Genomic DNA, 16,664 nt, shown 5'->3' on the forward strand with positions numbered 1-16,664 from the left:
CGCCACGATCCCTAGTGGCGTCCAAAACTTGTTAATTACCAAAGAAAAAAGTCAATAGTATTATATTATTTCTAACAACAAACTAAACGTCACTTTTAATAGATGGGCCAAAGAAATAAATTTGATTAGAATTATAGCCCAACATTAGTTCGTATCCTCTTGCATCTTTCGGGTTTTTCAAAATTTGTATAAAAAATTCCTCAATTTTTTCTTCCATCATCTCGATTTCATTAACATCAAACTCTTTAATTCTTACACCAAAAATCATCTAAATGTTTAAATGAGGTGGTTTTCTGTACACTAATATTATTTTATTTAAAAAATAACACTAACACTATTTTGTTTTACAAATAACACTATTTCGAAAATGATACTAACACTATATCGAAATGATACTAACACTTGACATTCGGGTAGGATAGTCCAATTGAGTTAGATCCGGGTCAAGATTCGGGTCGGGTACGACCCAGATATACCGTACACTTGGATATACAAGAGATTTTGTGATATTAAATTTTATTAAATACTACTCCCTCCGTCCGCCAAAATTATGTAAAATTGCTTGGGCACGGGATTTAATAAAATTGGTGATGATTTTGATGTAGTGGAGAAAGGGTCCCACCACTTTATGAGATGTGTGGTTGAGATTGAATTTTGAGTGGGTTTTTTGTAAATAAAGAGTGTTAGTAAGGATAAAATATTAAAGAGGATGGTGGGACCATTGCCATAAAAGGAAAGTGACATAATCTTGGCGGACGCCAAATATAGTAATTTTTACATAATCTTGGCGGACGGAGGGAGTATTAATTTCTTAAATTTTGTGCCCAAAATTTTTGTCTCAAGATAATCGAGACAGACGAATTATATTCTTTCTTATACTTAATATATATATATATACAAAACAAAATAACCAAACCAAAAATGCAAATTCTCATTCTTCTCTCCCTGGCTTTTGCGGCGGCATGGGTCGCCTACTCATGGTGGTCGGAGCTGAGGCGGCGGAGACTCCCTCCGGGGCCGCCTCGTCTCCCGATCATCGGCAACATCCTCCAGCTCGGTCCAAACCCCCATAAGTCGTTCGCCCACCTCGCCAAAACCTACGGCCCCTTGATGTCCCTCCATCTCGGGAACCAATTCGCCGTCGTCGTCTCCTCCCCGGAGATGGCGACGGAGGTGCTGCAGAAGCAAGGCCTCATCTTCGCCAACCCGTTCAACCCCGTCGCGATGCGCGTTCTCGGCCACGACGAGAACTCCGTCGCCATGCTGCCCTCCAGCTCCGCCGCGTGGAAGAAGCTCCGGCGAGTGGCGAGGGAGAAGCTCTTCTCTCTCCAAGCCCTTCAGGCCAGCCAGGCCCTCCGGCACGAGCGGCTGCGGAGGCTGATCGACCGCGTCGGCGAGTGCCGCGGCGCCATGAACGTGGGAGAAGCCACCTTCGCCACCATGGCCAACATCATGTTCGCGACGCTTTTCTCGGCGGATTACGGCGGCGGCTCGGCGGCGAGCAAGGTGTTGAGGGAGCATGTGAACTCTTTCGCGAGGTATATAGGGCTTCCGAATATCTCGGATTTCTTCCCCATTTTTGCTCCCTTTGATCCACAAGGAATCAAGAAGAAGGTGATTCATCACCTCGGGGGATTGCTGGAGATCGTGAACGGCATGATCGAGCAACGGCTGCGAGCAAGAAAGGAATCAAATTACCAGAAAAAGAATGATTTTCTGGAAACGCTGCTGGATCTCATCCAAGGACATGAATATGATTTGAGCATTGAAGAGATTAAGCACTTGTGTGTGGTGAGCACTCTTTCCTATATTATTCTCTTTTTTTTCTTTCTATATTCAAATGTTGACCGAATTAATAAAATAGCCGGTTTTATTATTTAATAGTGTTTTATGTCTCAAATTTTAAGTGTTTTCCATAAAATGTCTCGAACTTTTATTTTATTTTATAAAACCTCGTACTTTCAGTTTTCTAATAAAATGTCTCGCTATGCAAAATCCGATGACGGAAAAATGACTTATCTCGTTGAATGAAATATTGTCATTATTGGAAAACCATATTAAGAACCACCATTGTTGAAAAACCCTAAAATTTCGAAATTTTTTGTCATCTTTCTGTCATAAAATTTTGTATAGCGGGACATTTTATAGGAAAAACTAAAAGTTCGTGATTTTTTAGGAGAAAATGAAAGTTCAAGACATAAAACACTATTAATCCAAAAATTAAACTGCATTCTTATTGTTTTACCAACACAATTCACAACTTATTCCGATTTAATCGTGAGTATTTATAATTATGAGAGGTTTTGGCAAATAAAATCAAAAACTATTTCGAAATTACAATTTTAACGTGATTTTTGAAGTGTGATGAGGAATTAAATTACAATCTTTATAATTTTTGCGATTTCGTCCCCTCACTTTCTTCCGATCGTTGGATTGATGAATTGGAGTTTACATGGATTAGTTCGCCACGTAATATTCATATTACTACATCATTTGCAATAAAATCGTTGAACATTGAAAATCAGGTGTAGTACAAAGGGAATTTTTTTATAATTAAAACTGAAGGAAATGACGTCGTTTAGACCTCATAAAAACAACATCGTCTTTACTAATTCATGTAAGCTCCAATTATCACTCCGACTATTGGAAAAAAATTGTATTAACTCGTTAAAAATGAATTAGTTCTCACTCACTTACTTCACCTTGTTTAGGACCTAATTATTGCCGGATCAGACACAAGCGCAGCCACAACGGAATGGGCAATGGTGGAACTCCTTCTCCACCCCGACAAACTCGCAAAGCTGAAAGCAGAGCTGAAGAGCGTTATCGGAGATCAAACAATGGTGGAAGAATCAGATATCTCGAGGTTCCCATACCTGCAAGCCACCATCAAAGAAGTGCTGCGCTACCACCCCGCCGCGCCTCTGTTGGCTCCTCACGCCGCCGAGGAGGAGACGGAGCTCAACGGATACCTAATCCCCAAAAACACAAAAATGTTCGTCAACGTCTGGGCGATCACCAGAGATCCCACCATATGGAAGGATCCCGAGCGCTTTGAGCCCGAGCGATTTTTGGATAAGGATATTGATTTTTCAGGGCAACATTTTGAGCTGATTCCGTTCGGTTCGGGGCGGAGAATCTGCCCCGGGATGCCGCTGGCTAGCCGGATGCTGCATTGTATGGTGGCGGCGCTGTGTCACAACTTCGATTGGGAGCTTGAGAGAGGGAATGAATGCAAAGGGTTGCAGAGAGAGGATGTGTTTGGGTTGTCGCTGCAGAAGAAAACCCCTCTTTGGGCTATTCCAATTAAGGTTTGATGGTGGTTTGTGTGATTGATTACGAGTATTAATAAGAGATTAGAATGTGAAATAGGTTGTGTTATTCTATGAGAACCAATGCGTTGTAGTAAAAGATCAATAAACAAGATATGTATGCGTTGGTTAATGTACTTGGAGAATTGCGCAGAAGGTGTATGTGAAAATGCCTCGCAGAGATATTATTAGCAAAGAGTTGTTGCGCAGAAGGTGTATATGTGAAAATGCCTCACAGAAAGGTGAAGGACTTAAATGAACTAATGAAGCATTAAATCTTGAGACTGAAATTCAAAATTTTAGTGTTAGAATGTTTCCAGAAATTAAGGAATTTGCTCCAAAACACAAATGGCAGTAGGAATTTGCTCCAACCGTAAAACGCAACACAAAACGTTTATGTTTGGCTTTTGATCACCGAACGCACATTAAGTTTCTACTGTTGAAAACGTGTTCTCTCTCCGTCCATGAAAACTGTAGTATAATTTGAAAGACACGAATTTTAATAAATAGTTGAAAGGTCAATAGGGAGTAGTATATAAAGAAATTAATACCACAAATACTACTAGGTCATGTATAAGCATCTAAATTAAATCTCGAAATATATCATTATCTTTAGGTATATGCTTATAGCCCTTTCCAATCAAAATATATCAATATTATAAAATTAAACGATGAAACAAATTAAGACAGAAGATGAGGTCTCCTGTGCAGATGTTCGCACGATACAAACGTCATATAAGAGAATTTACGAAGATAGATTGATAGAATATAATATCTATAGATCAAAGAGGCCTTAGATATTGGAGCAGTATAGTAGTGATATAATCATAAAATCAATTCAAAAAAGTAATTCAAGACAATAACACTAAATTAAAGGTTACCAACCATGCATGCCCTAAACAAATAGGATATCTTCCAGCAGAGTAAAAAATAGCCAAGCAATAAAAAAAATAAAAAATTGAAAAACAAGCATGGATAAAATTGCCACACCACATCCCATATCTGGTAGTAGAGGCAAATTAAGTTAATTTTTTTTGGATATATATACTGCGGAAAAATGCCTTAGGATAATCGGCCGTAGCGAGCTGCTCAGGCACTCGAACTGTGACATAAGAAAGACTCTGAAAAGGAGAAAAAATAAGGTATATATATATATATATAGGGTCAAGTTAAACAGAGAATGCTAAATATTTAGAGAATAGAGAAATCGTGAAACAAAAACGAACAGATCTACAAATTTAACGAACAGATCAATGTACCGCATGAACAGCAATTTGAACAGACGTATTTAGTAAAAAAAAAAGAAAATCTCGCCACCAACAGGATTCGAACCCTGGGCAAATTGCTGTTCATGCGGTACATTGATCTGTTCGTTAAATTTGTAGATCTGTTCATTTTTGTTTCCGATTTCTCTATTCTCTAAATATTTAGCATTCTCCGTTTAACCTTTCTCTATATATATATATATATATATGTTAAATAACTGTGATTCTCAAACATATATATCATCCTTGAACATGAGAAAAGAGTTCTTAGTAATAAAAGTATAATATATAGGTGAACAAAAAGAAGACCTTATATACAGGTTGATCAACGATTGTATGCATCAGCATGGGAAAAATGTCAAAAACATCAAGCATTTCTTCGGCTTCATGAACGTAGAGTTTTAGACACATAGAAATTGAAAAATTGAAAATAAAAAAAAATAAAAAATTGAAAAACAAGCATGCATGGATAAAATTGCCACACCACATCCCATATCTGGTAGTAGAGACAAATTAACATATCAAATCTTGGTTATAATGAGTTGCACAGAAGGTGAGGATCTCGACATGCTCCGCACCTTCTCTTCTGCCAAAACGAACGTCTCTGGCTTATATCCGTACTCCATTATTAGTCGAAGCACCATCTTTTCGAGCTTGTGAGCGTTTTCCAACAGATATTCCATTACTCGGAATATGGAGTCATCACCTACAGACCAAGTAATATCAACTGTCTTTAGTTCGAGAAGTGAAGGACTGCGGAAAAAAGCCTTATCATAATCGACCGTATCGAGCTGCTCAGGCCCTTGAACTACCAAATAAGAATTATCCTGAAATGTTTTGTTGAAACAGAAATATGTATTAGACTAAAAGATGTAAAAAGAATAAAAAAGAAGGTATGTTAGTAATAAAAGTATAACAAGTAGAGAAACAAAACATGAAACTCTAACTCCACATAATAGCTAGGTGAACAAAAGCAAGACCTTATTATCACGTTGATCGACGATTGTATGCATAAGCTTGGGAGAAATGACAAAAACATCAAGAATTTCTTCGGCTTCACGAACATAGAATTTTAGAAACTTAGCATTTGATAAGGGCACATACATATTTCTATTCTCCATGGAGAGAAGAAACTGCAGGTACAACATGATCACAGATTATATATCAGTCATTAATGATTAATGATAGTACTCCCTCTGTCCCACTAAACACGGCTCACTTCTAGTGAAAAATTTTAGTGAGACGGAGAGAGAGTAAATGATACAAGTAGAAATTATTAAATTAACCAAAAAGTGCCAAAAACAAATTAATCTAACCTTAATGCACCATTCTGATAAAGTGAACTCCTCAACATGGCTTATGCTTCGAAAAACTTGATTAATTATTCGAAAAGGCTTGAACGTCCAATCATTCTCTTTCAAAGAGAGAATTGCATGAGTCAAAGAAGGGACAAACAACGAACAACCACCACCATTTAGACCTAATATTTCTAAAGTCACAAGATTAGGAGCCCAAATTCTAAGCACTGCAGTCTCACCAACATTGCAAGCATGTTGGCCGATTTTGAGCGTCTTCAAACTTGTGGATCTGATGTTCAAGTTTTCACCAATTTCCCAATAGGTCAAAATCAGCTCTTCCAAGTGAGGAGCACCAGAAATGACTTGGTTCATGGCGTCTACGCTCAAGGAATAGTAAACTCTAATGGTTAAACTCTTGAGATTATTCAACTGCACCTTGTCCTCAGGTTTCAGGTTAAGAAAAGAAAGGGATAATTTTGTAATAGACGAGCAAGAATACAAACGCTGAGGTGCAACATGTTTAAAATACCAACCATTCAAATCTATAGACACCTCCTCCACTTGTTTTTCAATTGCAAAAAGCAGCCATGAATGAATATCACTGTTTAAGGAATCATCAATATTCAGGTACAGGGAGAATTTCAGCATCTTGGAACCTTTCCATTTTGCAAGAGTACTACTAATAAAGTCTACAATATATCTATCTACCATTTTAAAATGAATGCGAATAATGAAATTAAGGCAAGGGATAGTGACCCAGAGATCTTTCCAACGTTTGGAGAGAATGGTTGTTCGAACAACATCGATCATCGACAAGAATGAAAGAATCGAAAGGATTAAGGAATCGGGTAACTCACTCAGTCGATCGCGCTCTGACTCATCCATTGTTTTTAACAAATCGAATTGAACTTCAGCAAAAACTGATTACAAATTCTTTGAAAACTGATTGTTTGGATGGTGAATTAAATAGGTTCAGATTCTAACTAAATATGCTTTGGAAAGATACAACGTTACAACTACCTCAGGAATTAAGTTGATTTTTTGAAAGGATAAAAAGCATGCATGTTTTAACTTCTCAAGAAACATTTATTGTGATGAATATCAAGAGATTTTCAACGAAGAACATCAACGGTCGAGGATAAAAAAGAGAGAGTTCCAAATGAATACTCTATATATTAAGTAAAATAAAACAACAATATGCAGAATATGAAATGAACGGTTTTGATCCTCAACCGTTGACGTTCTTCGTTGAAAACTCTTGAAATTTCATCATAAATGTTCCTTGAGAAGTTAAAAACATGCTTTTTCTCCTTTCAAAAAATCAACATTAATTTCTGAGGTTAAATGTTCCTTGAGAAGTTAAAAACATGCTTCGTAACTTTGTATCTTCCACAGCACATATATGTTAAGAATCCAATCAGTTTTGCTGCAAGTCCAATTCGATCTGTTAAAGTTTAATAAAGTTAAGACAAAACGTCTAATTCTCCTCTCGTCCACTTTGCTCAAACAGGGGTTTTGTTGGCGTGTGTTTCTTCATAAGCTCAAACAAGGGTTTTGTTGGCGCGTTCATCTTCAGGTAATCAATCTTCAAGAATTTGATAGTATATATGTGTTATTTTTCTTCCAATAATTAAGTTTAAGGTAAATTCTGAGTTGTTGATGCGCAATTCATTCATTGATGCTTCATTATGTTTCAGAGGTTTTCATGGATCGACTCAGTGAGTTGCCAGACTCGTTAATATTTCACATATTTTGGTTGTTGCCTATGACTGATGTTGTTAGGACAACGATTCTATCGAAGTGCTGGAAAAACCTTTGGACCGCCGCACACTACCTTAATTTCGACAACTATGATATGATGTTTATTCATTCTACACAGCTTGAAAACTTCGTTAATCGGGTCTTATTGCGCTGGAATGGGGTAAGGGTTCTGAAATTCAAGGTTGAATCGTATTTTGAGTTTCATGATTCAGTTTATGCGGATGCTAAATTGTGGGTGCATTTTGCCAAGCATAATCTAGCCGAGGAATTATACTTACATATGGGGTTATACATTGAGGATGATTTTATGTGTCGTCATGGCTGGGTGTCACCGCAATGTCTGTATTCATGCTCATCGCTTAAAGTGTTATCGGTGGAGAATTGTTACTTTAGTATTAATGGGAATGTGCAGTGGAATCAACTCAAGAGTTTAACAATTACTGAAGGCATTGGGCTCACTGAAGATGCGATTAATCGAATATTGTGTGGTAGCCCTCAGTTGGAGGTCTTAAACATGTCTTTTGTACAATGTAGTAATAGCTTGTGTATCCGATCTACTAGTTTGAAAGAGCTGTTGATTAACAGGTGTTTATATTATGATGACGACGATGGAGCTGAGAATTTGGACTCCAAATCTTAAAACCTTAGAAATTAAAGGAAGACCATATAACAAGTGTTTGTTGATGGATGTTTCATCTTTGTGCCGTGCAACTTTTAGGTATTCTGGTCTACATCACTATACTCAGACATGTTGCCATTTTCTTGGAGATTTATTTGGTCAAATTCTTCCAAGCATCCAACACGTTGAAAACGTCACATTGTTTCCCTGTTGCGTTCAGGTTTGATTTCTTTAAACTGTCTTCTACGTTGATGGTGTAACGGTGTTTGTATGTTTTTCTATGTTTCATCAGTGGCTTCTTTAATGAATCGATTATATTAAGGTTATCACATTTATCAGGCAATAAACTCCTATCCCTTTTTTACCTGTTTAAAATCACATGTTAAAGATTTTGTTTTACTGAGTAGAGTTTTCAATGAGCTCATCCTCTTATTGTAAACTTATTGTTACAACAGGTGCTTGGAGCTATGATAGAGGGATGCATGAATTCATCTTCTCCTAACGGCAAGCTCTTACAGTTCAGATTTTATTGCAATAAAGTTGTAGTTACAATTGAGATTTTCCCTCTATCAAAGAAGTTAGTCATTAAAGTTGAAAGGCGCAGATACGAAGATTCAATCTGGGCTGAGCCTAACATCTACCGTGAGTTTGAAGAAAATCTTCCTATGGCGTTTGTGCTGCAGTTGATGACAGTTGAGTATATTTTGGTGGAGGGTGATATCATATTTCCATGTCTCGAGTTTCTGTTGAAAAATGCAAGTAGTCTAGAAAAGATTGTGTTCCGAGTAAAACGATCCGTGCAACATTCACAGAGTTTAGAGTCTTTGTTTCATGCATCGCGGGAGCTGCTAAAAATGCCAAGATCGTCGCGAACTGCAGAATTCAGTTTCAATGAATATTGATCGTACTATGTTGTTTGATGATGATAACTTGATAAGCTTGTTAATTCAGTGTTTAGTGATTTTGATTTGTGTGTGAGTTTTGCCAAGAGATATGAAGAAAGTTGCATCAAGGTCTGGTTTTCTTTGTATTTTTGCCAATGGCTTACATTTCTTGTAGATTAATATAGATTACACAATTATAAATTACTTTATGAACTTCTAATAACAATACAGATTGAACTTCTGAATGTCTGCAACAAAAATATGAGCTGCTTAAATGAACTAATGAAGCATTAAATCTTGAGACTAAAATTCAAAATTTAGTCAAATGTTTGAGCAGACAAAACATTTTAATCAATTTTAAAAAGTAAACAAGTAATAATAAGACTAAATTAAAGGTTACCAACCATGCATGCCCTAAACAAATAGAGTATCTTCCAACAAAGTCTAAAACAGATAAAGGCCATGAGGTACATGAACACATCAGTAGCTCAAATCTTGGTTATAATGAGTTGTGCAGTAGGTGAGGATCTCGGCATGCTCCGTACCTTCTCTTCCGCCAAAACGAACGTCTCTGGATTAGCTCCGGCCATTCTTAGTCGAAGCACCATCTTTTCGAGCTTGTGAGCGTTTTCCAACAGATATTTCATCACTCGGAATATGGAGGCATCACCTAGAGACCAAGTTATCTCAACTCTCTTTAGTTCGACAACTGAGGGACTGCCGAAACTACAAGGACCTCTAGGCTTATCAAAATCAACCTGAAATGTTTAGTTGAAAGAGCTACATGTATCAGACTAAAAGATGAAGAAAATCGACAAAACTCAAATTAAAAGAATAGGAAAAGCAAATGAAGAAAAAACAAGGTATGTCATCCTTCAACATGGCTTATAAAAAACAGATTTTAGTGATAAAAGTATAACAATTAGGGAAACAAAACTCCACATAATAGGTGGACAAAGCAAGATCGACCTTATGATCAACGATTATATGCATCAGCTTGGGAAAAATGTCTAAAACATCAAGTATTTCTTTGGCTTCATGAACGTAGAGCTTTAGAAACTTCGCATTTGACAAGGGCACGTCCATATTTCTTTTCTTCATTTCGGGAAGAAACTGCAGGTTTACATATAACATGAGATTAATTATGTTATGTCAAAGTCATATGTGATAAATGATACAAGTAGAAATGAATAAACCAAAAAAAGTGGCAAACAAATCTAACCTTGATGATCCATTCTGATAAAGTGAACTTCTCAACATGGCCTAAGCTTCGAAAAACTTGATTAAAATTTTTAATAGCCATGAACTCCCAATAAATATTTTGCAAAGACAAAATTGCAGTAATCAAAGAAGGGACAAACAACGAACAACCACCACAATTCAGAGCTGAAAGATCTAAAGTCACGAGATTAGGAGCCCATATTCTAAGCACTGCAGTCTCATTAAAATTGCAGGCATTATGGTCGATATTGAGCGTCTTCAAACTTGTGGATCTGATGTTTAAGACTCCACCAATTCTCCAAAAGCTCAAAACCAACTCTTCCAAGTGAGGAGCACCAGAAAGGACTTGGTTCATGGCGTCAGGTATCCTTCAACTATAATTGTTAAACTCTTGAGCTTATTCCACTGCACTGTGTTCTCAATTTCCAGTTTACGAATAGTAAGGGATAATTTTGTAATAGACGAGCATGAATACAAATGCTGAGGTGAGAAGTAATCTCTATCCCAATTATACAAATCTATGAAGACCTCCTCCACTTGTTTTTCGATTGCAAAAAGCAGCCATGAATGAATATCACTATGAACGGGATGATGAATGTAGAAAGAAAGGGAAAATTTCAGAATCTTGGCACCTTTCCATTGTGCAAGAGCACCACTGATAAAGTCTACACATCTAAGATTATGATCGCGAATAATGAAATGAAGGCAAGGGATGGTGGTCCAGAGATGTTTCCAGCGTTTGGAGAGAATGGTTGTTCGGACAACATCGATCATCGACAAGAATGAAAGAATCGAAAGGATTAAGGAATCGGGTAACTCACTCAGTCGATCACGCTCCGACTGATCAATAGCCTCATCATCTTCGCAAACATGAAGCTGAGAAAAGTGAGACTCATCCATTGTTTAACAAATCGAATTGGACTGCAGCAAAACTGATTTGATTCTTTGGAAATGAAACTGATTGCTGGGATGAATTATATAGGTTCAAATTCTAAATATTCTTTGGAAAATACAAAGTTACAAGTTACAACGACCTGGGAAATTAAGTTCAATATTTTTTGAAAGGAGAAAAAGCATGTTTTTACTTCTCAAGGAACATTTATGATCAAATTTCAAAAGTTTTCAACTAAGCTAGAGAAAACAATGAAACTAGCTAAATTATTTTTTATCTACAACCAAAATTTTTAAATAACTTTATTTTATGAAGTAATTAATCATGTTTCGTCCGGACATATTCTGTTAGCATTATTGTACATTAAAAAAAATTGTTACATTTAAAAAAAGTAAAAACACACTCACGCACTCTATCATTCTAAGTGACTCGAACCCCCGACCTATTGGTTGGAGGAGAAGCGTCTTATCAATAGACTAATAGACTACGCTTCATCATCAAAATAATTACATTAATTCATCCTTGCTAACCATAGATCAAATAAATAGGGAAACAACAATGCTATATATTTGGATAAAATATTCTCAAACAAAACATGATTAAATACTTTATAAAGGAAAACAAAGCATTATCTTCCAGCAGATGAGGCACATGAACTCCATGGCTCAATCTCGCAATAATATTCCAAAAAAGGAAAACAAAACATTGAAACAACACAAGCTTGGTTCAAAATGCATATACATCCCATGATAACAACTGCATTGATAACTACATGCTATCAAACTCTCAAAGCAGACTATAAAACTTGGCTTATGATAATGAGTTGTGCAGTAGCTGAGGATCTCGGCATGCTCCGTACCTTCTCCTCCGCCAAAACGAACGCCTCCGTATCAGCTCCGGCCATTCTCAGTCGAAGCACCATCTTTTCGAGCTCGTGAGCATTTTCCAACAGATATTCCATCACTTGCATTATCGAAGCATCGCATACAGACCAAGTAATCTCAACTCTCTTTAGTAGGAGAAGAGAGGGTTTGAGCAAAACAATTCCAGACGCCACTGAGTCGATTTCATAAACCTATCAAATTAAATAAAACAAATGCTGATAATTCAAAATTTTCAAAAATCCTACTCAAAGATAGAATAAGGAGCTATCTAGAGACCTTATCTGATTGATTAACAATCAATATCTTCAGGTTAGGAAATAGCTCAAGAATGTCGAGAAATTCTTCGGCTTCCAAAGAGTAGAGTTTTAGAAATTCAACATCTGACAATGGCTTAACCAGCTCTTTGTTCTTCAAATAGACAAGAAACTGCAGGTACAATATATAAAAATAGTAAGACTAATCTCGTGTTTACTTTGATGGATTGAAACGTTGGGATATCTGAGGGCAAAGTAAACGCCCCCTAAATGTTTAATAAAGCTGATAAGAAATCAAACCTTAATGCACAAATCTGATGATAACGTGACCTTCTTCACATGGCGGATGCATCGAAAAACTCGATTGAACATTCCCATAGGCAAATAGTAGCATGAATTTAATGGCTCCAAACACTCATCAAAATGAAGAATTGCATCAGTCAAAGAAGGGACATCCAACAAAACTTCACGACAAATTAAACCTGTTGTGACAGAATAGGATTATAGAGCAATAAAACATAAAGAAGACACAAATTTACGTGGTTCATCAAAATGACTACATTCACGGGCAGAGAGAAGAACATATTTTATGCGAAGCGAGAGATTCAAGACATATCAACAAAACCTGTAGTTTCCAAAGTCACGAGATTAGGAGCCCAAATTCTCAACTCTGCATTTGATTCAGTTGCAAACCCTAAACTCCAACTATCCTGCCTGCCGATTTGAAGCATCTTCAAACTACTGGATCGGATGATTACGTCTCCACCAGTTCTATCAAAGATCAGAATCAACTCTTCCAAATGAGGAGCACCAGCAAGAATCTTGCTCACCAAGTCTTCACTCAAAGATTCACACCCCTCAATTCTCAAGCTCTTGAGTTGATTCCACTGCACATTCTCCTCGATTCTCAACGAGCAATAAGTGATGGATAATTTTGTAATGGAGGAGCATGAAAACAAACGCTGAGGTAAACAATATTCACTACCAGTCATACATTTCCAATTTCCAAAACTTATACGTAGCTCTTCCACTTGTTTTTCGATAGCTAGATGCAGCCACGAATCAATATCACTAGTTTTATCGATGAAGAAAGGGCCACATAAAGCTAAACTGAACCTGAAAATCTTGGCACCTCTCCATTGTGCAAGAGCACCACAGATGAAGTTTTGAAATGTATCCATGTGTTTAAAAACACATGAATCTTCAGTGTCAAAGAAATCAAGGCAGGGGATGGTGGCCCACAGATCTTTCCAACGTTTGGAGAGAATGTTTGTTCGAACAACGTCTCTCATTTCCAACAATGAAAGAATCTCAAGGATTAAGGAGTCGGGTAACTCACTGAGTCGATCTTCGGAAATATGAAGCTGAGACAGGTGCAACTCATCCATGGTGTGACTATTGCTAATTGGGATCGATGGAAAATGCAGTTGTGTGATGGGGTGAAGCGGCTCGATTAGGAACACATTTATGTTGGAATTTCAAGATTTCTTTAGGAAGAAGATGAATGGTCAAGGATGTCGGTGTTTCATGCGTCTTCTCAGCGACTGAACTCTTTTTTATCTACTTCCTCTCCACACCAAAAAATGAATGGTGAATGTCATTATTTTTTAAAACTATCATACTTTTGAAAGATACCTATTAATTTTTTGGTTCTCACAAAAAAATGAATTCGAAGTAATTTTATGTTCTGAACTTTCAATGTTTTTCATAAAAGGACCTGTATTTTCATTTTATCCTAAAATATCCTGAAGTTTCACCTTTTTTTTTTTTTACATAAAATGTCCCGTTATAACAAAATTTGATGACAAAAACCCCGAACTTTCAATGTTTTTCACAAAGGGCGGCCCCAGAATATTTAATCTGGCGAAATAAGTCATCTTCTCATCATCACCGAATTTTGCATAACGAGATATTTTATGGAAAAAGTTGAAAGTTCAAGGTTTTTTAAGAGAAAATAAAAGTTCAATGTTTATGAAAAATGCTAAACATTTGGGACATAAAACACTACTAATCCAAAAAATAAAAATTATATTTACAAGCCAATCTATTGCTAGTGTTTCTTATTACTACTAAATAAACTGGTTTAACGATCCAAAAATCCGTCGTTATAATTAAATAGCCCTTGTAATAAAAATACAAATTATATGATTAATAAAATGATTTATCAAACGTAACACATGATTCATAAAAATTTGGATTTTAAATATTCAAACTGTATTATTATTGAAAGTTCATAATTAAACAACCCATAACTAATACTAAAAAAATAGAGAAAAATATAACAACAAATATATTTATATAAATAAATATATAAATAATTCATATACATAATTAAATAAATCTACATAATACATTTCACATTATTAATTGTTCGCTAATATTTTCACCACGCCGCAAGTATACGGGTAGTTGTAATATATGGAAGCAAGGTCGTATTCCACAAGGATTGGTGAATTTAAACTTCTAAATATTATTAATAAGTTGTTTTCAATCTATTTAGACAAACCAAAGATGAAGAGATATTGAGAACTAAAACAAAGCTAAATAAAGCAAGTAAATAAAATAACAACAAGATAAACTTAGTTAATAAATTGGGGAATGACTCGAATGAAAGTTATCCTAGGGACTAGATTTCGATGGATCGTAATGAACTTCAATCTAAAGCAATATTAATCTTGATATGGCCTACTTATCTAGGGCGATCTCCCCACTAGTTTTAGCCCCCTCCCGGACGACTAAAACAGTAGATTACAGGTCATAATTGCCGTCCCCGGTCAATTTCTAACCTATAACTCCCAAGAGCACAAAAGATTAACAAGCCCTCACCCAACTCTCAACCTCCCGGTTTATTGAGATGATGTGTTTCAAGCTCCTAATCTATTGTAATTATCCTCTCCCGATTCAAATCACAAATTAGAAATGCACAAAAGGTGGCCAACCAATCATACAAGAGATAAATCTAGGGCTTGAAAAGATAACAATAAGCACAATCAAGATATATATTGAACAAAGAAATCAATCCATTACAAATCCATCTAATCTAATCCCTAAGATAAGAGATTTTAGCCAAGCATATTCATAATAAAAGCAAATCTCAAGTCATAAGAAAACATAAATAAAGATATAGAGAGATAGAGATTCATAGACAAATCATATAATCTTGATCTTCAATCATGTAGTCTTGATGAGCTCCTTTCCAAGTCTTCCCCTTCTTTATTTGATTTTGGTGTTGTTTTTGTGTGTGGAAGAGAGAAAAAATGGTAGAGAATGGAGGCTAGGGTTTGGGATTGGAGAGTTGGGGAAGATGAAGTGGGTGTGTGTGGTGAATGATTGATGTGTGTGATTTAGTTATCTATTTTCGTGTCGTTTTGCCGTTGATTTTTCCTTGATATTACCCAAGTTGGTGATGTATGGCGCAGGAATTAGAGAGATTGAAGATGGATGCTCGTAGATGGAAGATGTCGGTGAAAGTCGAGAATTGATGAAGATTAGCATGGATTTTTGGAAGAGTTTAGAGATTGGGCTTAGATTAATTATCATACATTTAATTAGGCCCAAAACTCATGTTTTAATTATTTTTTAGGTTTTATTTGTTTAAAGGCCGAAGCCCATGCGTTGGATTAGGCGGCGCCCTTTTAGGGATTTATTTCCTAAACTTCTTGATGGGGGCCGCACGCATAGTTAGACATATATAATAGTTAGGTTTTATTTTCTTGTTTTTTACACAATTAGTTACAGCCGCACGCATGCTTAGATAGAATTAGGTTTTAAGTTTCTTTGATATATTCACTTTTACAACTTCAGCCGCAACATTAGACTTGATTATTAGGTTTTTGATTTTAGTTTGATACATACACACTTTTTGATACATGCAGTAGCCGCACTTTTTGATTTCTTAATAGCTAGAGTTGACTTTTGCTTTTGATTCATGCTACTTTTCTTCCATGCAATTTTTGATTCTCACGTAGTAGTTTTTGGATTTCATAGCTTTAGTTAGTTTAATTCTTGTTATTTGGATCATCAAATTGCGGCTGGATTGGTTTGATCGAGGCAGACGATTCTTCTTCAATTTGGATCAAGTTTGATTTATTTCTTGCAATTTATTTTCTCAGCTTTATTCGCATATTTTAATTATGTTTAATTTTATATATTTGATTGTTTTTAATTTAAGCATGAGTAGCTAATTCTTTTAATTCGGCGATAATAATGAAACTCTAATTTAATGATCTGTGAGACCTAATTGGTTTAAAATTGATTCCTATTGATTCCGATTAA

General features: G+C 36.1%; 3 protein-coding genes across 3 annotated transcripts; 2 read left to right on the forward strand and 1 right to left on the reverse strand.

Annotated features, from left to right (window-relative positions):
* The first annotated feature begins 902 nt into the window (after positions 1 to 902).
* Positions 903 to 3,572, forward strand: LOC130991327 (carnosic acid synthase-like). The gene is made up of 2 exons (XM_057915465.1): positions 903 to 1,791; positions 2,712 to 3,572. The coding sequence occupies exons 1-2, from the start codon at positions 922 to 924 to the stop codon at positions 3,315 to 3,317; spliced, it is 1,476 nt and encodes a 491-aa protein (XP_057771448.1). The 5' UTR covers positions 903 to 921; the 3' UTR covers positions 3,318 to 3,572.
* A 1,525-nt stretch (positions 3,573 to 5,097) lies between these two features.
* LOC130993002 (F-box/FBD/LRR-repeat protein At1g51370-like) lies at positions 5,098 to 6,522 on the reverse strand. Its single transcript, XM_057917724.1, has 3 exons — positions 5,893 to 6,522; positions 5,557 to 5,709; positions 5,098 to 5,403 (listed from the first exon to the last, which is right to left on the reverse strand). Exons 1-3 carry the CDS (start codon positions 6,520 to 6,522, stop codon positions 5,098 to 5,100), a joined length of 1,089 nt encoding a protein of 362 aa, XP_057773707.1.
* A 1,117-nt stretch (positions 6,523 to 7,639) lies between these two features.
* On the forward strand, positions 7,640 to 9,156 carry LOC130993003 (uncharacterized). Its single transcript, XM_057917725.1, has 2 exons — positions 7,640 to 8,140; positions 8,710 to 9,156. The coding sequence occupies exons 1-2, from the start codon at positions 7,640 to 7,642 to the stop codon at positions 9,154 to 9,156; spliced, it is 948 nt and encodes a 315-aa protein (XP_057773708.1).
* The last annotated feature ends 7,508 nt before the right edge of the window (positions 9,157 to 16,664 follow it).

This window comes from Salvia miltiorrhiza, chromosome 7, assembly GCF_028751815.1.
Source record: "Salvia miltiorrhiza cultivar Shanhuang (shh) chromosome 7, IMPLAD_Smil_shh, whole genome shotgun sequence".
In the NCBI taxonomy this organism is placed as follows: Eukaryota; Viridiplantae; Streptophyta; class Magnoliopsida; order Lamiales; family Lamiaceae; genus Salvia; species Salvia miltiorrhiza.

What these genes read in the sequence shown, in the direction of transcription:
- LOC130991327 (XM_057915465.1), top strand. Translation starts at nt 922, where the DNA reads ATGCAAATTCTCATTCTTCTCTCCCTGGCTTTTGCGGCGGCATGGGTC. An exon ending in AGATTAAGCACTTGTGTGTG is followed by an intron (nt 1,792 to 2,711) that starts GTGAGCACTCTT and finishes CACCTTGTTTAG; the next exon opens with GACCTAATTATTGCCGGATC.
- LOC130993002 (XM_057917724.1), bottom strand. Translation starts at nt 6,522, where the DNA reads ATGCTGAAATTCTCCCTGTACCTGAATATTGATGATTCCTTAAACAGT. An exon ending in TATCAGAATGGTGCATTAAG is followed by an intron (nt 5,710 to 5,892) that starts GTTAGATTAATT and finishes TTGTACCTGCAG; the next exon opens with TTTCTTCTCTCCATGGAGAA. An exon ending in TCGATCAACGTGATAATAAG is followed by an intron (nt 5,404 to 5,556) that starts GTCTTGCTTTTG and finishes AAAACATTTCAG; the next exon opens with GATAATTCTTATTTGGTAGT.
- LOC130993003 (XM_057917725.1), top strand. Translation starts at nt 7,640, where the DNA reads ATGACTGATGTTGTTAGGACAACGATTCTATCGAAGTGCTGGAAAAAC. An exon ending in GTGGTAGCCCTCAGTTGGAG is followed by an intron (nt 8,141 to 8,709) that starts GTCTTAAACATG and finishes TTGTTACAACAG; the next exon opens with GTGCTTGGAGCTATGATAGA.